The sequence below is a fragment of the Coenobita brevimanus genome, chromosome 93 (genome assembly GCF_032717465.1).
Source record: "Coenobita brevimanus isolate Jiangsu-jjx chromosome 93, ASM3271746v2, whole genome shotgun sequence".
NCBI classification, from domain to species: Eukaryota; Metazoa; Arthropoda; class Malacostraca; order Decapoda; family Coenobitidae; genus Coenobita; species Coenobita brevimanus.
The window spans coordinates 55,174,564-55,197,287 of NC_137046.1; the positions used below are offsets into that span (position 1 = coordinate 55,174,564).

The 22,724-nt window shown below is 44.6% G+C and overlaps 2 protein-coding genes across 2 annotated transcripts in view; one reads left to right on the forward strand and one right to left on the reverse strand.

Moving 5' to 3' along the window:
• LOC145412435 (phospholipid-transporting ATPase IF-like) overlaps positions 1-5,720 on the forward strand; it is a 31,438-nt gene extending 25,718 nt beyond the window's left edge. The window contains exons 23-27 of the mRNA XM_080282321.1: positions 171-357; positions 1,394-1,539; positions 2,202-2,305; positions 3,214-3,382; positions 5,331-5,720. Coding sequence (XP_080138447.1) covers positions 171-357; positions 1,394-1,539; positions 2,202-2,305; positions 3,214-3,382; positions 5,331-5,720 — 996 coding nt within the window. The remainder of the gene's footprint in view (positions 1-170; positions 358-1,393; positions 1,540-2,201; positions 2,306-3,213; positions 3,383-5,330) is intronic.
• Positions 5,721-5,780: 60 nt separating this feature from the next.
• Positions 5,781-22,724, reverse strand: part of LOC145412437 (phospholipid-transporting ATPase IF-like) — a 55,294-nt gene continuing 38,350 nt past the window's right edge. The window contains exons 11-27 of the mRNA XM_080282322.1: positions 22,562-22,662; positions 20,806-20,921; positions 19,674-19,832; positions 18,849-19,027; positions 17,684-17,787; positions 16,946-17,109; positions 16,516-16,605; positions 15,966-16,112; positions 15,184-15,322; positions 14,593-14,750; positions 14,131-14,233; positions 13,576-13,781; positions 12,373-12,559; positions 11,250-11,395; positions 10,677-10,780; positions 10,262-10,439; positions 5,781-5,816 (exon numbers count right to left, since the gene is read on the reverse strand). Of these exons, the coding sequence (XP_080138448.1) occupies positions 5,781-5,816; positions 10,262-10,439; positions 10,677-10,780; positions 11,250-11,395; positions 12,373-12,559; positions 13,576-13,781; positions 14,131-14,233; positions 14,593-14,750; positions 15,184-15,322; positions 15,966-16,112; positions 16,516-16,605; positions 16,946-17,109; positions 17,684-17,787; positions 18,849-19,027; positions 19,674-19,832; positions 20,806-20,921; positions 22,562-22,662 (2,317 nt within the window). The remainder of the gene's footprint in view (positions 5,817-10,261; positions 10,440-10,676; positions 10,781-11,249; positions 11,396-12,372; positions 12,560-13,575; positions 13,782-14,130; positions 14,234-14,592; positions 14,751-15,183; positions 15,323-15,965; positions 16,113-16,515; positions 16,606-16,945; positions 17,110-17,683; positions 17,788-18,848; positions 19,028-19,673; positions 19,833-20,805; positions 20,922-22,561; positions 22,663-22,724) is intronic.

Here is a 22,724-nt window from a genome sequence, read left to right on the forward strand (position 1 = left end):
CCTCTCCACTACCACCACCACGCACAGCACATCATTTCCCCTCCCAACACGTGCAGCACATTCCCTCCCCTCTCCCCCCACGTCTTACATCACATCCCTTCAACCCCTTCTCCACTAAATACTTTACGCCCTTCCCCCGTCACGTACTGTACACCCTCCCCCTCCCCCAGAGTGTGTACGAAAGCCTGGCCCTCACCATGTACAACATCACGTACACATCGCTGCCAGTGCTCATATTTGGACTTCTGGACCGGAGCCTCCCACAGCGCCTCCTGCTGCAACGCCCGCACCTCTACCGCCTCAACGCACGCAACGCTGCTATGTCCTGGCTCGCGTTTATGAAGTGGACCTTTTACGGTGAGTGATGATGATGATGATGTTGATGATGATGATGATGCTTTCTGTAACTCTTCCCTGTTCTGACCACTTCCATTTCCTTCCTATCTTCTTCTTTTTCCCTACTCCATTTCCCTTCTTTTGTCTTCTCCCCTCCTTTCCCTGATTTTCTTCGCTTGCTTTCCCCATGTCTCCCTCCCTTCCTCCTGCTTAATTTTCCTTCAGTTGTTCTCCCCCTTCTTTTTATTTCAGTTTCCTTCTGTTTCTTTCTCCCCGTCTCCCTATTCTTCCTATTTCCCTGTGTCGTATTATCATTATTTCTTCTCTTTCTCCTTCCCTGTCACATCCCTCTCTCTGCTTCTCTCTTGCCATCCTTTTTGCGCCTTGCTTACTCTGCTGCCTGCCTCGCTACCACCAGTCTGTCTGTCTTGTCTCAAGCCTACCATGTTCTCTAAAAATGTCCTTCCAAGTGCATAAATTTCCTACCACATTCATGATTCCCCTGCCAAGTACATGATTCTATAATACAGTGTCTGTCTCTTTTACCACCTGGATGATTTCCCTACCACGTGTCTGCCTTCCATACCAAGTGCACGATTTTCCTACCAAATACATGACTCCTTTACCATGTACTGTGACTCCTCTTCCATATACTTGCCCCCACCATGTTACTTAATCCACTACCACGTGTTTGTTTCCCCTGCCACTTGCATGAATCACCTACCAATTTTCATTCTTGTATGTGTATGGAGTGTGCCAGGTGCTTCCATCCCACTTGTATGTCTCCTCTACCACATGCCTCCTTAGTCCTACCACACTCTCTCCTCTCCCACCACATACCCCCTCCCTCTTCGACCACCTCCCTTACTACACAGCCTTTTCCTACAACATACCCATCCTCAGCCTCTCACCCACCTTCCCAACCACATTTCTATTCCCAAAACATGTCTCTCTCCTCTGTCATATATCTATCCCTTACCACAAACCTTCCCACCACCTCCCTCATCACCCCACCCACCTATTCCTCCCTCACGTGCGCCTCTACCACGTGCTCCAGGCGTGTGGCACTCTGCTGTGTTGTACTTCGGTCTGATGGGGGCCTGCTGGGACGACACGTGTGGTCTACCCAAAGGCCAGACCTCAGACCTGTACCTCTTTGGCACCACGCTGGTCTCACTCAGCGTACTCGTCACTAACTGCAAGGTAGGTAGGTAAGGAGAGAGAGAGAGAGAGAGAGAGAGAGTTATACAGATACACAGACCTTACGATCCCTACGAGGCGGCCAGGCGTTAACGCTGCTACAAAACTTTAATCATAGAAGAAGGGAGAAAAGGATAGCACAACAGAAAGCTCTCTCCTCCACCCTCCAGACCCTCCTGCTTTTGCCGGATAGGAAAATAGTGTGTGTGTGTGTGTGTGTGTGTGTGTGTGTGTGTGTGTGTGTGTATGTGTGTGTGTGTGTGCGTGTGAGGGGGGGAGTATTAGTGGCGTGTGTACGAATATGAATTTGTACTTTCTTTTAGACTTTTCCACCACATTTTTTTTTGCAAAAGAGTTCCTTAATCTCTTAAACCCGATCACGTCTCATTATGGTAAATATCTGCTGCTTTCAGACGATTTCATTCAGCTTAGGAAAGACTCTGGCAATGGAAGTGCAAAATGAAGGCTACATCTAACCCCTGCAGTTCAAACAATCTCCCTTATCCTGAACAAATTCGTCCTCATGACCTAGTATGGCCCCACATGACCCTTGCATGATTTCGTTTGACCCGTGACCTTCTATGACGCGCTTAACTCCCTCATGACCTTCTGTGATCCCTGTATGACCTTTGTACGATCTCGCGTGACCTGCCTCTTGCCCACAGCTGGTCCTGGAGTCGCACAACATCACGCAGCTCTACTTCTGGTCCTTCGTCATTACCGGGGTGGGCTACGTGGGCCTTAACCTCATCTACCAGGGATTCCTTTTGTGAGTGTCTCGTCATCATCATCATCATCATCATCATTATCATCATCATCACAGAGGTGGACAAGTGGGTCTCTCACTCCTCCACCAGGACATCCTTCTGTGAGTGTCCATCATCATCGTCGTCATCATCATCATCATCACCATCATCATCACGCCTTTAGTGAAGAAGAGCTCTGTTTGCTTTACCTTTTTTTATTTTTATTTTTAGCACAAATATGATTATATCAACGAGGTGATAATTCCACCGTCCTGTACTTCCTCTGGCGTTGACACATCATTGCAGTGTGAGTTGGTGTTAAATATTGTGCAACATTCCTGCTGTTCCTGTCTTGGCCGAGTAGCATCCGAGAAGATTTTTTTTTCCATTTTTTAAAGAATACACTTAAAAAAAAAAAAGTACACTCACCAATAACCACGAACTTTACGTCACACAGGATACACTTTAGTAGTATATTTGTTACATGTCACTTGGTAGAGAATTTTAAAGTCATAATAAAACACACACATACACACACACACACACACACACACACACACACACACACACAGCAATCTTCCACATACCATCACATCATTTCAAGTAGCTTTTTTTTTGGGGGGAGGGGGGGAGACAAGATAAGGTATAATGATGGTGTCTATTATACTCCTTTTACTCCAACTTGATCTAAAATTACCATCTGTCCATCTTGCATTCCGGACTGTGACAGATTAACACTAGAATACTACGCTAGTTACGAAGGAGTGTTGTGGGAAGGATGTAGCGCCGTAGCAGTCTTTCACAGCAAACGAGCCACGTGAAATAATCCACGAAAGGACGAAAATCTGGCCCAAGTTAAATTATAGACTGACGAAAATCTACGCCAAGTTAGAGTGAAGGAAGTGTAGTAAATCCTCCCCTTTTTCGCCAGTGACCTCTTCGACAACTACGGCGTCTACTGGACCTACTATCGCCTGTTTGAGAGTCCCGCCCTGCAACTGACTACCATCTTGTTGGTCGTGGTATGTCTCCTGCCGGACGTCCTCGAGAAGGTATACCGCTCCTTCGGCGACGAGAGGGTCAGGGAGAGGCGGTACAAGGTCAGTAGGAGTCATGGGGTTAGAGAGAGGTAGAACAAGGTCAGTCGGGGTCAGGGGGTCAAGGATGGCAGGGGCAGGGGTGAAAGGGGTCGGGGGTTTGAGAGAAGTGGTACAAGGTCAGCAGGAGTGGCAGGGGTCAAGGAGAGGTCAGTAAGGGTCAGGAGGGTCAGGGGACAGGGAGAGGCAATAGAAGGTCGGCCGAGGTCAGGGGAGGTCGCAGGGGGAGGGGAAGGATTTGACTTACTCATAGAAACAAGTGGATATTAGTGGTGGGAAGGAAACGCGAGAAAAAGTAAGTTATTTAATTCTCAACATAAAAAAAATAATACTAATACTAATACTAATACTAATAATAATAATAATAATAATAATAATCTAAGCTCTTCCCTGTGTTCCCCTCCCCATACATTTCAGGAGAGTATTTCTCCACAGTTCAGTTTATATTTTATGATCGTCCAAAATTGTGTTATTGTCTTGATCTTTGTTTTAGTGTGATCTTTAAGTAATTTCACATACTTTCCATTGAAGTGTGATTTTCATTTTCTCTATATCTTCATTGTCTTGTGTGTGGACCTTAAAACTCGGCAGCCGTCTTGGAATTTCTGTGTTACCATAGCTTATCATGGAATCAAATATTGTCTGTGGCCTTGTGGTTATACGTCTCTCAGTAAGGTAGTCAAGTGATCAGTTTCTATTTTGTCTTGTTTTTCTGGTTATGGCGGGTTCCTAGCACCTCCTTCTTACCAGATTAAATATTTTAGCGTGTTCAGTGCGTCTGATAAAAACAAAAACAAAAACATAAATAACATAGAAAAGAATATAAACCTGTGCAAAATAGGACGCCTGGTAGTGTAATGGACTAACGTTTACAATTGTGGGTTGGATTTTTTTCCCCTCACACAATCCTACTCTTCGGATGACACAGTAAAGGAGTGAATAATATTGAGACAAATTAATCAAAATAAATCGCTAAGGAAAAGGTGCTACGGAGTCTACCAAGCCAGCTAGAATACGTCCCTATGTGTCCTCGCTAAACGTTTGTCTTTTATTTGCAGTGTTGTTTGTAGTCGGGTGCATGTGTGTTGTTGTTGTTGTTGACTCTTGTTATTACCAGGTTAGTTTAGGCATTGTGTTATTGTTTGCTTTGTTTTTATTGCATGTTTTTGGAGATATTTCATTGTATTTTTAGATGCGAGAGCTTCTGTAAGAGTGATTTTGTCCGTCTTTTTCTCACTAATGATTTTTGAAACGAGGTGGTTCACTCCCGTAGACTTCAGCGACTTTAGCGAAGCCTCATATTTGTGGCCTGAAGCTCCCGCAACTATCTAGCACCCTAATTTTTGTACTTGTCTTTCTCGGAGCGTCCATTGATTTGGACAGTGCTTAACGATACATAGCAATACACACACACACACACACACACACACACACACACACACACACACACACCTCTACATCACACTATCACAGCACAGACACTCCTTCAACACAGCCTTAGCAAAAGATCTCTGGGACCTCCCGGTTGAAGTGGCCGGGTTCCTGCTATCCAGTGGGTACTACTACTACTACTACTACTATATATATATATATATATATATATATATATATATATATATATATATATATATATATATATATTCCGCTTACAAACATCAACTTGGTGAATGGTTAACCAAATGCCTTTTTTTTTTTTTTTGTATATCCTTGTTGTGAATGGTGCCTCAAATCTGTTAAATTGCCTATTATATGGAGATATTCATATATTATCAGATTCACTGCTTAATAAAAATAAAAGAAAATAAGTAAATAAATAAATGGTTTCTGTAAGCCAAGCACTGACCACTAGACTCCCTTAGTACCTTCAAAGTACCTACAAAGGCTGATCGTTGAAGCCTCTCTACCAAGGAACTCACCTTTACAAATTTCTTACTGCTCTTTATTTTTACAGAAGAAGCCTCGAGCCGTGTCCTTGAAGAGGTTTGAGTACGTGAATGACGCCTTCGACCACGTGGAGGGTCCGACTAGCCTGTGGGAGGTGACCAAAATACCGAATCCTAACCCCGTGGCCGAACCAGCGCGGGAAAGAGAAACTGGAGATGAAAAAAATACGATGAGGGAGACGATCCAAGAAGACGCTAGAGAAAACTGGCGTGCAATAAATAACGGGGAGACTATAAAGGAAATTGTTAAAGAAAAAGGACGCGCAACTTCTAGTACTAGAGACACTATACAAGAAAATGTTGGAGGAAACGCCTATAGGGAGAACAACTGTAGTCACCCACACTACTTAGATGACAGCAGCCTGGAAACGTGGTCCAGTGAAAGTGTGGCCATCTGACGGAGAAATCACAAAACCCACGGACGTTGCTGTACTTTGTGGCCATCTGAGGGAGATATACTAAAACCCAAGGACATTTAAGTACTTTGTGGCCATCTGACGGAGAAATACTAAAACTCACAAACGTCTCTGTACTCTGTGGTCCCCTGACGGAGAAATACTAAAGCTCACGGACGTTGCTGTACTTTGACCCAATGTTCCTCAACTCTTATCAATGTCTGTGGGTGATCATAGCAAAATAAGAAAGAATATTCCACACCAAACGGTTTAACTGAGTCTTTGTTCAATATGGAAGTATTTCTAGACCTGAAAATATTCGTCTGGGGGGTGACTAGGGTAACTGAGAGAGAGAGAGAGAGAGAGAGAGAGAGAGAGAGAGAGAGAGAGAGAGAGAGAGAGAGAGTCATCGTACTGAAGGAGTAAGTAAAATCCTCTCATGGACGACGTAAGTGGTTTTTATTGGGTGGTGCAAAAATAGTGTACCCTGGGAGACCGACACATGGAAAGGAAGTGTATGCCCACTTTTTCATCACCCGTATTGTTTAAAGGCATTGTAAATTATAATAATAATAATAATAATAATAATAATAATAATAATAAAAAGAGGACAGTGAAGCGTTGGTGAACAGTTCTTACTTGTGATTAGTGTGTCTTTATATCACAGAAATGAAAGGTGATTGTATTTCTTGGAGTTTTGAATAAACTGCATTAAATGGTGAGCCTTGGGAGGACAGGATCGTTGCGAGTAGGGAGGAAAATACTAGGAGGTAATTTTGTCAGGGCCGTCTCTAACAGGATACGGCGTCAGGCAATTTCAAATCACCATCATCATTATCATCATCATTATTTTCATCATTATTTTTATCATCATTATAAACATCACCTGACATCATCTAGCAGGGCATTGAAAAGTTTGTGCTTATTTTATCGCATTTATTTTTTTTTATCACAACTTCATTTATCACATTATTCGTACAATCCATTAAAACATTTATAATAAGGTTGAAATGGATTCAATGTCACGGTAATTCAGATGGCAAAAATATAGTTGTAATTACAGTCATGGAAGACAGTGTTCTCTCTCTCTCTCTCTCTCTCTCTCTTTCTCTCAGACCTGACACCCCGTTTCCTGATGCCCAGCAGTCTTACGTGTCATATGCCTTACATGTCACCACTTTGGCACTAATTACCGCCCCCATACTGAATACGTGGTTTAGGGATGTCTCACTCAGGACTGGTGTCATGGTGTTGGCGGGGGTATTTTTGTGGTATATCGGTGGGTTTTGTGGAAGATCAGCAAAGTCTGTCTAATCAGTGGTTCAGTTGTGTTATGATGCGCTGTGTTATGTGACCCTTATTTGATTGACAGGGAAAGAGACAGTAATACCACAGCTGGTTTTCCTCTCAGTGCCTCAGTTTTGGTGGCTGTCATTCGTGTTCTCTGTTCTGCCTAAAATTTCGATGGAATCTCTTTGTTTTCATTTATTAAAGGGTTCTTAATCATATCATTCTACGTTCCTTCTATCCTGCATTTTTTTTTTTCCTCAGTCCGGCTCTCCCAGTTAGCATTTTCCAAGACAACACTGAGTCCATCTCAAGGGTAAAAGATGACGTAACAGTTTCATTTTCTTTTTTTTCAATTTTTTGCTGTCACACGCAGCTTCACCAACACCTCACGTTCACTCATCCTGCTACTATCCCTCCCCCCCCACAGTGCCTTCACCTACCTTCTCTTCCTCCCACAAGTAACTTCCACGCCTCATGTACACTCATTTCCCCAATCCCACATCCTCACCTTCACTCACCTTCCTTACCTCCCACAAGTAGCCTCCACAGCACTTCATGTTCACTCATCTTACCCACTCCCACATCCTCACCTTCAGTCACCTTCCTTAACCCCCTACAAATAGCCTCACAGCACCTTACATTCACTCATATTCATTCCCCTCACCTACACTTACTTTCCCCACCTCACATGTAGCTCTACAACACCTTCATATTCACTCCTTTTCCCTGACTCCCTCACATTCTCAGTGCCTCACCTTCAACGAAGAACAAAAAGAACAGGGAGAGTAAATTACATAAAGCAGACCAACATGCATAAAAATTCACATCAGAACAAGAATTATCAGTTATTATTTTGTGGCAAGGAGGAGATCGTACATAAATGTGTGTGTGTGTGTGTGTGCGCGTGTGTGCGTGTGTGTGTGTGTGTGTGCTCTGAAATCATGAGGGGCTGTGTTACATACAAGTGAAAGTAGCGAACATAGTATATCATTGGAGTGCGTGCAGAGGAGATGGAGGGCGTGGAGGTCTGAAGTTGATTGAGGGGGTGCATAAGGTTTGAGTCTTGGATGTTAGGGTGGATGATGTAAGAGAGAGTGAGGTCAGAGGTGAATGTAAAAGTGAGTGAGGATGAAAGGGTAGACATAAAGAGTGGGTGAGGTTGAGGGGTGGATGTAAGATGAGGGAGGTTGGGGGGTTGATGAGAGTGAGTGAAGTTGAGGGCTGGGTGTAAGAGAGGGTGAGGTTGAGGGGTAGATATGAAAGTGGCTGAAGGTGCGAGGTATATGTAAGTGTGAATGAGGTTGAATGACTTATATAAAAGAGAAATGTGGTGCTGAATTGTCGAGGACGTCAGGCAGAGGAAAAAAGATGATGGTGGAGATGGCTTTAGGGTAAGGGGACCTGTGAAGATGGGCATTGTAGTGCGGTGGAACAATAGGGAACTACGCACGCGACACACTCATATGCCTGGTGCCTCATGATTCTTCCTGGTTAGAGCTTTCGGTGTTCCTATAATTCGGTGACGAGTTGGCTCCCTGGCGTCTCTGGTTGGAAGGCTATGTTGTTCTCACCCACTAAGCTTGCCAGGGAGCTTCTTTTACTCGCCTGAAAAAAAGAAATGTATGTATGTTAGCGGGATGTAGAGTTAAGAAAATCTTTAGATGTGTTCAGTAAAACTCTCTCTCTCTCTCTCTCTCACACACACACACACACACACACACACACACACACACACACACACACACACACACACACACACACACGCACACACATGAGAGCTGTACCGCACACAAGAGCGCGTACAGCCCCCATTACCCAGTCAGCAAATTGGGCTGGCGAAAGAATTGGGCAGACTCAGCACGACTAACCTGTGAGAAACTAATTTAACAACGGAAGTAATGCAATCTTGCCATGACTGGTCACGAGGAGAGACACATAATATGAGAAATGGAGGAAGAATGAGTTGTATGCGTCTGAAGGTAGGAAGGAAGTCCTGTTGATGATCGTGTGTGGAAGAAAGGCAGATTTTTTTTTTCAAGTAACAATACAGGATTTATTTCCCCCAGCATGAAATAATAATCATAGTATCAGCATGTGAAAGTTGTGATTGCAATGACAGACACAGGAAGAGAAGGGTGGAGTGAAAGGTGGAATTATAGTCGTCATTGATAAACATGAAGGTGGGAGCCTTAAGGAACACCACTGTTGATAGAAGGTGGTGAATGTTTTTGGCGTATCCGGTAGAGCCAGGATTCCGGGGGCTTGAATGATGAATGAATGGAAGTGTGGCTTATTTGGATTGGGCAAATTTGTGCTGTCTGGACATTGCTACTCCTCACCCTGCTCTTGCGTGGGAAAGGAGGTCCGGATGATGATGATGATGATAGAAGGGGAACTGAGGTCTTCTTAACAACCACTCATACAAGCTAAAATCAAGCTTAAGATGAAGACACAGATACAATGATGGCTGCCGTATGAGGATAATCTAGATATTTCCCTAAACTGCAACTGACACTTATATATTTTACACTGGGTCACGAGACGATTTTTCTCGCCATAGGGAGCTTTCCTGCAATACGTCTAGCACATAAGCAGAAGTTCCATCTGGGGAAGCATTAATAAAATATTTAAACCAAATTATTGAATTAAAACAAATCTGTAATCAATTTATGGGACTGAAATAAGCTTGTAACCAATTTATGGGATTAAAACAAGTCTACTACCATAGAAAGATATGTTTTCGTATCCTGCCATCTTTATTTGATTGTGAAGCGTCCGGTTGCTATATAAGTGCAGACAATCTTATCCTTAGACACACCTTAATCTTACAAGAGCTTAGAAATGAGGTCCCTAATTCTTACCAATCTTCAGTCTCACAACCTCATAGTCCTACACTCACCTGGTTCCTTCAAAGAGCATCCTGTATATAACCCCTAATCTTCCAATCTTCCAATCCCACAATAATACATCCGCCTCGCCCTTACTGAGAATGCCCCGATAAGACATACCTCTGGTCCTCACACCTTAAAATCCCACTAAAATCCCACTAAAATCCCAAAGTCCCACCAACCCACCTGACTCAAAAATCCCACACAATCCCACCAACCCACCTGACTGAAAAATCCCACAATCCCACAATCCCACCAACCCACCTGACTAAAAAATCCCACAATCCCACCAACCCACCTGACTAAACAATCCCACAATCCCACCAACCCACCTGACTAAAAAATCCCACAATTCCACCAACCCACCTGGCTCCTACTAAGACTGTCCCTCCTAGTACCTCTGTCCTTGGAGTGGGTGTAGATCTTCTCGAGGAGGTCCGGCAGCAGACACACCACCCCAAGCACCAGGAAGGCCAGGTTGAGGGACGCACTCTCGAACATGCGATAGTATGCCCAGTAGATGCCGTACCGGATGAAGGGCTCGCTGGGGTAGATAGGTGGGTAGATTAGGTGGGTGGGTGGGTGGGTGAATGGGTGGGTTAGGTCAATTTCAGGGTGGATGAAAAAAAGCATGAGAGGAGAGAGGAATTTGTTGCTGGATGATGATGATGATGATGATGTTCTTAGGATGGAGGTGGCTGTATCTGTCTTGTGTTAGAGAGAGAGAGAGAGAGAGAGAGAGAGAGAGAGAGAGGGAGGGAGGGAGGGAAAGTATACTAACGTGGGCACACCGGTGTATAGAAGGTAGATGGCGCTGTATCCGACGAAGGTGATGACGAGTGACCAGAAGAACACCCACGTCAGGTAATTGGACTCCAGGACGATCTGTCAAGCGTGGTAGGGTTCATTTAGTACACGTTCATGGCTGTCGTAAGTAGTGCATCGTACTGGGACACTTTCAGTACATCACGTGTAATACAGCACCTTATTACAGTAAGAAAACAGAACATGGCTTTAGTGATGATCTAAGCTAGTGGTGTAAGAAGGGATGAGGCAGGATCCAGGGATAACGAGAAATTATGCACACAGACAGAACTACCAAACAGCACATTATGCGGATGGGCTCTGCAGTTAGTGATACAAAACCCAAACCTTCGATACCCTGCCACCACCTCACAAGCTAAGCCACGTACACTCTTTTGTTACGTAAAGGAGTGATCACCAGGTGGCCCAGAGAAGCAGGTGTTCTTGCTCCAACTTTTACCCTAACCTGTGCAGTCGATCCGTTTCTTTCAGTATATATCCGATTCCGACCTCAGTGTGAAGAGGCTCCAATCATGCAGTCTTCACCCACCTTGAGGTTTGTGACGAAGACGCAGAGTGTGCCCAGAGCAACGCCGAAGAGGTAGAGGTCTTGGGTCTGTCCGTGGGGCAGGCCACACGTGTCGTCCCAGCAGGTGCCCATCAGACCGAAGTACATCACCACTGAGTGCCATAGGCCTGGGGGTTGGGGGTGAGGGGCGGCACGTGAGAGGGGAGGTGCATAGTGAGGGTGTTGTAAGGTAGGGAAGGTGTGTGGTAAGGGAGTGTATTAGGGGAGGTGTTGTGGTAGGAGAGGTTTGTGGTAGGGAAGGTGTGTGGTAGAGAAGAAGTATGATAGAGATGGGAATGGTAAAGGAGGTACTCGGTAGGTTGAAGCTGTATAACACTGGAGACAGAAGATAGAGATTTTGCTAGACGTCCTCCAACCATTTCCCTTTCCACTGCCATTTAGGGATTGTTTTTTAATTACACCAGATGATTCGACTTAAAGGAGAGATACCCTAGCCGTCATAGGATTAAAAAAAAATCTCGATAAATCTTTCACCTTTCTTGGAGACGCTTATGTATTCTTAATGAAGATTATACCAGATACTTCTATTCAGTTGTTAAAGGATTAACGTATATACATTTCGCGATTCCAAAACTCTCCTCACCAACCTCCCGAAGCATCTCCACGTAAGAACTGCTCCTTAAAATTATAGCATTGATGTCCATTAGAAACAGAGAGAGACGGAAAGATAGACACAGAAAGAAAGTCAGGCACACAGATAACAAACACACAGAAAGAAAGGTTGGAAGAGAAAAAGAATCCGAAATATTGCTTGCCAGCCTATCAGATCAGCTCCAGAATTGTTGGCCCTTAGACAGACTGACAGACAGATAGACAGACAGAAGAAAGAATAACAGACAGGCACACTGAAAAAAATGACAGATAAGTAAGAGGAAAAGAATCCGAAATTTTGCTCACCATCTTACCGAATCTGCTCCATTGAAAGAACTTCCCTTTGAGTGGGCTGAGCTGTTGGCCATTTGAAAGACAGACAGACAGGCAGATAAACAGACTGATGGAAAGGCAGGCACACAGATAAAGAAACTAACAAACAGGCAGAAAGATAAGAGCCAGAAAGAATCCGAAGCCTTCCTTAGTAACGTACCGAAGCAGCTCCACTTCAAGAACTGTCCCCACGAGAGGATGGCGTTGTTGGCAAGGCGCTGGTATAGGTGTGGGCGGGACATGAGGAGGGAGGCGGGAAGGTTCTGCTCCAGGAGGCCAAAGATGAGGACGGGGAGGCTGGTGCACGTCACGTTAAATAGGGTCAGTATCAGGCTCTCGTACACGCTCTGAGGATCATGGGAAGTGTGGTTAATAGTGATGCCAAGTGGTTAAAGACACTGCAATAACACGTAGCACACCAACTTTTATAACAACCAATTTCAGTGTTTCATGCAGTCTATGATAACGCTGCTGGCAAAGAAATATCAGGCAAGCAAGCGATTTATGGCATCCACAAAAAACAAGGTCTGCAAGCGTGGAATAGAACCATCATGGATTTTCCAATCGCCGTTGTCTTTGCTGCCAGAATGTTAAACGTAAAGTGTGCAGTGATAAATTTTGATCGAGTTTACATTCAAGGTCTGTTCCAAGTACCATCGTTCATTTCTCGAAGGGTATTCAATAATGGAGTTCATTACCAATAAAATTTGGTCTGGTTCGTGTTACTGCAGTGTCAAGGTCTGTCCGAGAGTAATATTGTCCCCGTTCTATGAAGGAAATATAAAAACATGACAACTGGAGATGTCCTCAACAAGAAACTGGCTTGACTGGTGTAACTGAACTTTCCAGATCCATCGCATCGTTCGGTTTTTGGGGGAGAGGCCTCAAAAGACACAAAGTAAATTTAACCTCGTTATTACGGTGGCTTGTTTATTGCTTTATTATGGAAACCGGCAAACTACTTTGTTCAAGCTGGGAGAGACCACTCGCAATGAAAGGGTTCAAAACGGCCTCCATTAACTCCTTTATTACGATACCGTCCTAATATATTGCAATAGTGTTGCCACAAAATTGCTTCATTCAGCCTAGGAAAGACTTCTTTTAGTGATGTAGATATTTTCCTAGGTGAAATTACTGCCAGTAAGTAATTTAATACAGCCTAGTAAAGACTTCTCGTAACAAGGTGATCAGTGTTTTTCTGTTATCACTTGAGTGTTTCATTCACCTAAGGAAAGGCTTATTGTAGTGGTATGGACAATATTATAGGTGAAAATGCCGCCACCAAATTACCTACTGCGGCCTAGGCAACGCTTCTCGTATAGTGAGGTGATTTTAGTTGAATTCGCTAGCACTGCTAAATTACCTGTGTGGAATAGGCGCTCCAGATAGTGTAGAAGACCATGGGCGTGTTGAAGGCCACATTTTTGTAGAAGGAAAACTGAACGAAGGTGGCCAGGCGGACGTAGTTCCAGTGGCCATGGACGAAGAGCACCTTACGCAAGAACCGGAACTTGGCCACGCCGAAGTCCGCGCACCTCACGGCCTGACGCCCTTCCTTGCCCATGATGCCTGGGGAGGTGGGGGGGGGGGTTATAACAAAGCAGGAAAATATGTGAGGGAAGGAATTATATAGAGGCATGTGGGGGGACCGTGGGGGGACGGAATATGTGATGGATGATATTACAGTGCAAAAGGGAAATGTGTGATGAGTGTTGATTATTGGGAGGGATGTTGGGGAGCGGCTTATATAGGTAATGTAAAGGAGGGGGATGTTTAGATAATATCCATACCTGCATTTATCTACCTACCTATCGATCTATCTATCTATCCATATCTGTCTATTTAGTTACAAGTAGCTACAAATGTAAGTTGTAAATCAGAGCCATTACAAAAAACCATTGCTGTACAAGTGACCTACCAAGACCGACGTGAGCCTCCTGAATCATGGACACGTCGTTGGCCCCGTCACCCACAGCAGCACAGCGGGGGGATTCACTCGAGTTCTTCACCAACTGCACGGTCTGAAACGCGTACACAGAAAAGCTATCAGGGACACTGCCTTCAGTAATAATGATATACGAACACTTACACCGCTATTTTGGTGCTCTTGATTATATATGCAAGGTAGTGAAAGAGAATGAGAAGTAGAGGAGGAGAATGTCTGGAATAATAGTCAGAATGACTAGGATAATGACGATGTACAATGCGAAGAGATTTCAGTCAAGAATACGACTCAGCTGATGCCAGAGAATTTTAGTATTTCTTTCGAATCCTGTCTCCTTGCTTAATCAATGTTCATCCTGTAAAATGAGAAACTGAATAAAAACTGAATAATTTTCCAGTCAGTGCCAATCACCCGCCCTTCAACCATTCCCCTCACCTCAGCCTTCTGACTGGGCGACATCCTGCAGCAGACGACGGCCCAGCAGCGACGACACAGCTGGTAGAAGTCGTCCTTGACGTGTTCCAGCAGTACGGCCAGGGACGTCCCATCCACCACCAGCCCGTACCACTGTTCATCATTGCTTGACTCTTCGCTGCCGACGGACATCATAGTCAGGGACAAAAAAGGCACAGAATAAAGGCGACGGGAACATCAGTATCGTATAAACCTTTGTGAGCGGTAGGAACCTAAGACTAGGCTCCCTAGTTCTGAATATTCAAGGATAAGCGACGTCTTTACCTAGAATGGCATTATATGATCCAAAAATATCTAATGGCCTCTGATGTACTCAAATCAATGCCCAAAACACCTGACGTTCACCCCGACTGACTTGTTAGATCACTTGTCCACCAGGCACCAGTGGAAAAAGTCACTTAAAACGACGAATGAAGTGAAGTACAGTTAAGAATAAAGGAGAACAATGTAAGATATGAGCAGGTCACAAGAGCATTACGTATTAGAGTGAACTCTGGCATTACTATTTACGCCTGTGAGCAAACATGCAGTAGTAATAATGGACTTACAGATAAGCCTGGACCCGACTGTATGCGTCCTCACTGTCCCTTACACCCGTGATGGAGAGGATGGTCATGAAGCGCTTGAAGTGGCCGCAGGAGTAGGCGATGTTCACTGCCGTCTCCACCTTGTCCCCCGTCAGCACCCACACCTGCACCACAACACACAGGGAGGAGAATGGAAAAGGTGCTTTACTTCACCTTCATCTTTCAGCATTCACACTGGCACACCGTACATGGAAGTAAGAGAAGAGGTCATGTAAGCAGCATTCATCCGTTTCCTTGTTGATTATTGTTCACCGTTTATTCCTCCGTACCCACACCTGCATCACACAATGAATATTAAGTCAGGAAAGAATACAGACATAGTTCCCCTGAACTCCTCTCGTTAGCATCCACAGCCACGCATCACACAATGAAGTAAGATAAGAACAAAGGTACAGTGGCAGTACTCGTTCATTCATGACAGGCAGCTCATTCGCTCTTGATCTCTCAGAACTAACATAGATAAGTTAAAAAGACGCAAATTTACCTTTCATCCCTCATCACCCAAGCCCGCACACTGCACAGGTGATGGCCACCACAGAGGAACACAAATTTAGTCATCCCCCACCAACCAGTGTCCGATACAAGTTCATCTTCTGGTAATCAACACTAACACCTGAATATGTCACAAATGTTTATAGCCAAAAATGAAAGGCATAGAAGTGCGGATTCAGCATTTTCTGAAACGGGGGTTGAAATGTTCTTTTTTTCCTTTTCTAGCCATTAACAACAATCATGTATTGAAGTTACCTTGATACCAGCAGCTCTGAATGACTCCAGTGTCTCCTGCACGCCGTCCTGCAGAAGGTCCTCCACCCCGGTAGCCCCCAACAGCGTCAACTCTGACTCCATCATTTCTGTCACCTCCCTCACGGCCGCCTCACGACCCTCCACCATCTGAGACACACTACTCACTGTACAACCTCTCAAGTAGTTTATATCAAGTACTTGGCGTCTGAGTTATCTTCATTTTATAATAAGTATGTAGCGTCACACCAAATCTTTTAAAATATATCTTTGAATCCACCCAGTTTTCTCTTGTGATAATATACTAAACTCAGTCTCCAAAACCTGACGCTAACCAAAGCCTAATAAACGCATAAGCACTCCATGGATGTAGTTAGGCACCGAGAAATATCAGTTATTCCCGGCGAGTAGTAATGACACAAAGAATATTCTCTGAAACCACACAGCCCTCAGCTCTGACGTGTTATCAACTCACCTTCTTGCCTTAACAGATCTTATAACATGATAGCAGGATGAAGAGTATAATCTACCAATATCTGTCAGCCAACTATACCTGTCTTGCCGCTGACAGCCGCTGAGCAAAGTCCAGGTATTGCTTTTCCTCCAGCTTTCTTCTGGCCACAGCAAGCGTCCTCAGTCCTGTCTGTCGCATATCGCCAGAGTTAGTACGTCCTCTATGCATCTGGTTTAATGCTGCTCTATGATATTAGGCCTATGTCTAAGTCTTCCTTAACTCATTGCAAAGCAGGACGTCCCTTAGGTATTTTTATCCTGGCTATCTCCAGACAGTTTCATTGATTTGAGGAAGCACCCTGCCCTACCAGAGGATTGCTGACTAATATTACAAAAGATTTCTCGATGCTCCTTTCCTAGAGTAACATAGATGTCTTCTTGACTTCCGTCACTGCCCACCTTTCTCTTTTACCATTGTTTCACATGGTCATATTGCCATCACCATAAGAGTACATATGCGTCGTGCTCACCATGGCGTAGTCATCGATGTGCTCAGCTGTTGTCTCCCTAAGGCGCTGGTGGTCGAGGTCCCAGCTGCGACACCGCTGCAATACGCTACTCTCAGCACCCTTCGTCAGCAGCCACACCTCCCCCGTCCCAGCTTCCCGCACCACCACCGACATGCACTTCCGGTCTGAACATACCACACGTCATCACATAGCCACACCCAGTATTACAGTTCAGTACTGTTCTTATACGAAAATTTTTTCATAGTTAACAGTCTTATGGCTTCGGTCCTGAATTTGTATGAATTTATATGTGGAGACAGGAGAGAAAGAAAACTGATTGTATATTATCTGCATGTCGTAACAGACAACTAAAGAGAGACAGAAATGTTCCTGGATTATGTTTGTATTTGTCGTAATTCCGCCGCCCAACAATTATGTTGCAAAATCTTGGTATTTCTTATGGAACATAACAGCTACAGATTCTAAAGTACTTGAGGCTTCCTTTCTCTTATGTTTAATATCCCAACTGAGATGAAAAAGAAGACTCTGGTTGCCCCCATGTAAATGTGGAAAGTTTTGTTGGATTGGTGATGATAAATATCTTCTCTCAGTTTTGTGTAATTGTGTCACATTTGGCGTATCCTGACAGTATTTACTTCATTCCATTATTGTTCTCGTAGTTCCACTAGTAAGCCTCTGCAAAATCGTATTCAGTGTGGCATTCAGGAGATTCGGATAACACTGTGTTGTGATGCTGACCTGAGTCGAAGTCGAGGACCTGCAGTCGTGTGAAGGTCTTGTCCTTCCCCAGCACCTCCAGCATCACCTGCTTCTCCCGCGTCCCCTTGAACACCACGCCAAATCTGAGACAGACACACCGGTTCACACACACACACACACACACACACACACATACACACACACACACACACCACATATGCCGGTTCATTCGCTCACATATTATTCATCTTGTTACCATTTCTAATATGAATGATGATGAATGTGGTTTTTCAGTCTGACTAGCGCTAGATGATTTACTTGGAATCTGGAGTCGTTCAGGATTATGTTTCATTAGATAAGATATTAGTAAAGTCTTATTTCTAGCCACCTCCAGATGATTTGAGTCTGTTTAGGAGTGTCTTTCTATCATCTGTAGTTCCAGAAAGTTATGGCCAACACATATATCAGTTGAACAGGTCGTGCTCGGTTAGGATCCACTTTACGTTTCTCCTTTTTGTGGGATGGAGATCTCATAAAACCGCACAGTCGTAAAATTATTCCAAACTCATCCCACTCATTACCATTCCCTGACTCACCTCACCCACCTCGCTCGTCCCTGGGCAATATTATGTGAGCCATAAACCACATCCATCCCCTTTGGATGTAACGCCTTCTAAGCCAGATCTGGTCCGAGTACCTTAATCCAATAGACCAACAGGAGTCCATTATTTAGTTAATATGGTTACCACTCAGCGTGGTAAGAGAACTGCCACGTGAAAGAATCGCTACATCAAGTGAATGGACGGTCGGTATGCCCCACCTACAACATACATGCCTGATTAAAATTTTCAGTCCACTTTTAAATTCATCTCACTCACACAATAACCAAGAACACAACTGAATCTCACAAGTTCATCCCAGTTACAAATGCACACACTCAGAAATTCACCTCACTCTAAAATCCACCTGACTCATAGGCCTGTATTCTTGTCGCTTAAGGAGGCTCCCTAGCACCTCTTCCTTAGCGATTTGTTTTTGGATACGGCCAGTTATTATAAATCCGCACCTTACTTATAAAGAGTATGGTGATCTTAGAATGATTTAAAATTGCATAGAAGAATACTGCAAGGTGTAATGAGCAAAAAATAAATCGCTTAGGAAGAGGTGTTAGGACTAGACGGACCATAAGTTTCCCAAGACCCACCTCGCACAGGCCTCCACCAGTGCCTTCTCGTCGGGACTGGAGGCGTGGTACCGGGGGGTCAGGTCACGTAGCTGCATCTGCGCCTCAACTAACCCTTCGTTGACCTCGATGACCTCGTTTAACTCCCCACTGAACCCGTCTGATCCCTCTATGACCTCGTTTGGCCTCCCCGCCGAGACCTGGACCGTGTGACAAAGGGCGAGCGTCTCCAGAAACGTCACAACGTCTTCCTGTACCGAGAGGAGTTGGGGTTATCGCTCTCTCTCTCTCTCTCTCTCTCTCTCTCTCTAAAAATAATCATAATAATTCTTTAGGTTTGTCAGAAATAAGCAAAATAACACAAATACCATCATCAGAATCAAGATGGTACATAAACTGCGCCTCCCCTGACACCCACATAGCATTATCTTGTGTGTTGCGGCTCAGTCTGCTGGTGTGGGGAGCGCAGAAATTTCGGCTGCCTAAAAAAAATTCGCTAATGAACCATACAACACATTATAGATTAAAAAAAAAAAAAAGAAAAATTATGGAAAGAAGAAAATAATGCAGGGTAGACACTGGTAACGCTGACTAAGCATACCCGCAACACACACGAGAGTTAGCCCCGCAACACAAGAGAATTAGACCCGCAACACACGAGAATTTGACCCGCAACACATGATAATTAGACCAGCAACACACGAGAATTATCCCCGAAACACACGAGAATCTGACCCACAACACCGGAATTTTTGACCCGCAACACACAAGAATTAACACACACACACACACACACACACACACACACACACACACACACACACACACATCAAAACAGCAACACACCGGGAGGCTGGGCAGAGGGTGTGGGGTGAGGTGAGGGGGGAGCAGGGCCACCAGACGTCCCCCTTCCTCCTGGTACCTCTGGCCCCCCACGGAACACTGGCGGAAGTTCATTACGTTTTCTGTCAATGTCCCAGTCTTGTCCGAGAATAGATACTGCACCTGTGGGAGAGGGGAGAGGGATAATTAGGTAGATAGATAGACGGACAGATAGATAAAGAGATAGACAATGAATACCTGATTTAATTATTTTTTCAGTAAGGAATATAAGACCACATTATTTTCACATTGTTCTTGCCCTCTTTTCTTCCCCTGTCAACCTCTTCTACTCCTTTCTTCGTGACTTATTTTTTGTCTCCCACTCTTGCCTTCCATTGTCGTCCCTCTTTTGCTCCCCTTCCCTCTTCATGCCCTCCCCTCTCCCCTCTCTTATTCTGTTCTTGCCCTCTCTTCCCTCTCGCTTCCCTTTTTTCGCCCCTCTCTTCTCTTTTTACATCAGCCCTTCCTTCTGGCCTCTCTCTTGTCTCCTCTCCCCCCCCCTTGTCCTCTTCTTCCTCCTCCTCCCCTTTCCATGTCACTCTTTTGCACTCTCTTCCCTCTTCTCGCCACACTGTTGCCTTCCATTATTTCCTTCCCTCTTGCCTCCTCTCTCCACTTTTGTCCCCCCCCCCCTCTTTCCCCAGCTTCTCTCTTTACGCCCCCTCTTATGTCCCTCTTTCTCTCCGTTTTCTCTTGCTTTGCCTTCTGTTTTCTCCCCCTCTTGCCCATCTCTTCCCGCTTCTGCCGCCTTTCTCCCTACTGACCTTACCTGATCTACTCCTTCATTCAGTGTCAAACGTGCTAGCATCTGGAGTCTTGTCTTCGCTCGGGCCAGTCATCTCTTTCTTGTCCCTTTCTTTCCCACTTCTGTCCACCTTCTTGCCTCCCTGTTGCCCTTCTCTCACCCTCCTCCCATTCAAAACCTGCTCCCCCAACCACTTTCGTTCTCGTATTGTTCCTCTGTCACTCCCCTCTCTCGTCCCCTCTCTCATTTTCTTCTCTCGCGCCCTCTCTTGTCCCTTCTCTCGCCCCTCTCTTGAACCCTCTCTCTCTCTCATCTGTACTCTCGCCCTTTCACCCCCGCCCCCAGCCTGACCTGGCCCAGCTCCTCATTCAGGTCTGACGTGTTGACCTTGGGTGCCTCGTCCTCGCCCGGGCCAGTCAGCTCCTCGTCCCACTGCAGAAACATCGTGCCAAGGAACTTCTGAATCTCTGAAAGATGTATAAGGGAAAGGGGATTTTTAAAGGTGTCGAGTTGAAATTTGTTCTTAGCTTATTTTGCTGGCAAGTTCCTGGTTGTTGAATAGTACGAGACAGACACCTATCTCTGAAAGAATAATTTTTTCAGTCTTTAGAATCTGAGAAGGACTCCATACTTTAGAAAACAAAAAATGGGAGTGTCCAAGGTACCGGATATTTGCCGTAAAATTCACCTTTATGTGCAGATCTGTATATTTAAAACAAATAAAATTAATCCTTTTATATGACGGAGATTTTCCTTAGCTGAATAAAATCGTTTGGTGGTAGCCAGAATAAAATAGTCACATAATCAAGTTCCCAGCCAAATCCTAATGTCTGAAACTAGTAAAAAGTTAACAAAATGCAAAATGAAAAGATACAGATGCAGCAAGAAAGTAGTTTCACTCATTCTTGGAGATCAGAAGATAAAACAAACGAAAGGGTTTGTGCTGGCCACGTAAAAAAAAAAGAAAAATGCTCTTCATCGTGTTTTCTTCGACGGATTATATTCACGTGATAAGATGTAGATGATAATTAACCACACACACTCACACACACACACACACACACACACACACACACACACACACACACACACACACAGAGTTACCTAGAGTGACGTAGAGGGAGACGGGGATGATGTAGCTGAAGATGACGAGGAAGGAGACGGAGTCCTGGTACACCATGTAGGCGCTGATCGGGTCGTCGGTAGGAAAGTCTATATACCACATCTTATCTGCCGAGAGAGAGAGAGAGAGAGAGAGAGAGAGAGAGAGAGAGGTTAGATATGCTGTATAGCTTCACTGGTGCAGGGGGAACGGGGGAAATTTAGGTTGAGTCTGTATTATACGATACATACAAAATACAGCATACCTCTTACAGTACAATCTCCTCTTCATCATCAGTATCATCATCATCATCATCATCATCACATTTTCCACAATTACAACATGCACTAAAGGACGATATTACATCTTACCTACCTAAAGACTAATGTTAATCAATTTTAATCTTAGTGAAAGCTATTTATAACTTCTTTCACGAATTCAAGTATCCAGTGTGCACCCAGGAGAAAACAAAAAATTTATTGAATATTTAAAGCTCAATTTTAGAGGTATTTGAGAGATATATATGCATGATTTTCCGCGAGTCGATATTCACAAAGCTTCTCAGGTAATTGGTGTATACGTCATGCATTTCACACAAACGTCATACAAGGATACGTACAATACTGTTCTTAGTAGGTAATACACGTTAGGCTATGGTGCAAGGTATGGTGAGGTGGTGTATTGTAAGCGTATAGTCGTATGGTGATTAACTGGTGCGTGAGTGAAGGTGTGTGGTGCAAGGAATGGTACGTTGGTGCATGGTGAGGGTGTATGGTGCAAGGAATGGTACGTTGGTGTATAGTGAGGGTGTGTGGTGCAAGGAATGGGACTTTGGCGCATGGTGAGGGTGTGTGGTGCAAGGAATGGGACTTTGGTGCATGGTGAGGGTGTATGGTGCAAGGAATGGTGCGTTGGCGCATGATGAGGGTGTATGGTGCAAGGAATGGGACGTTGGTGCATGGTGAGGGTGTATGGTGCAAGGAATGGTACGCTGGTGGGACTTACTCATGACCGTCTGGCTGAAGACACGGTACTTGAGGCCGGTACACAGCAGGATCTCACCAATCATCAGTATTAGGAAGAACACCAGGAAGTAGTTCATGGTTCTGAGAGAGAGAGAGAGAGAGAGAGAGAGAGAGAGAGAGAGAGAGAGAGAGAGAGAGAGAGA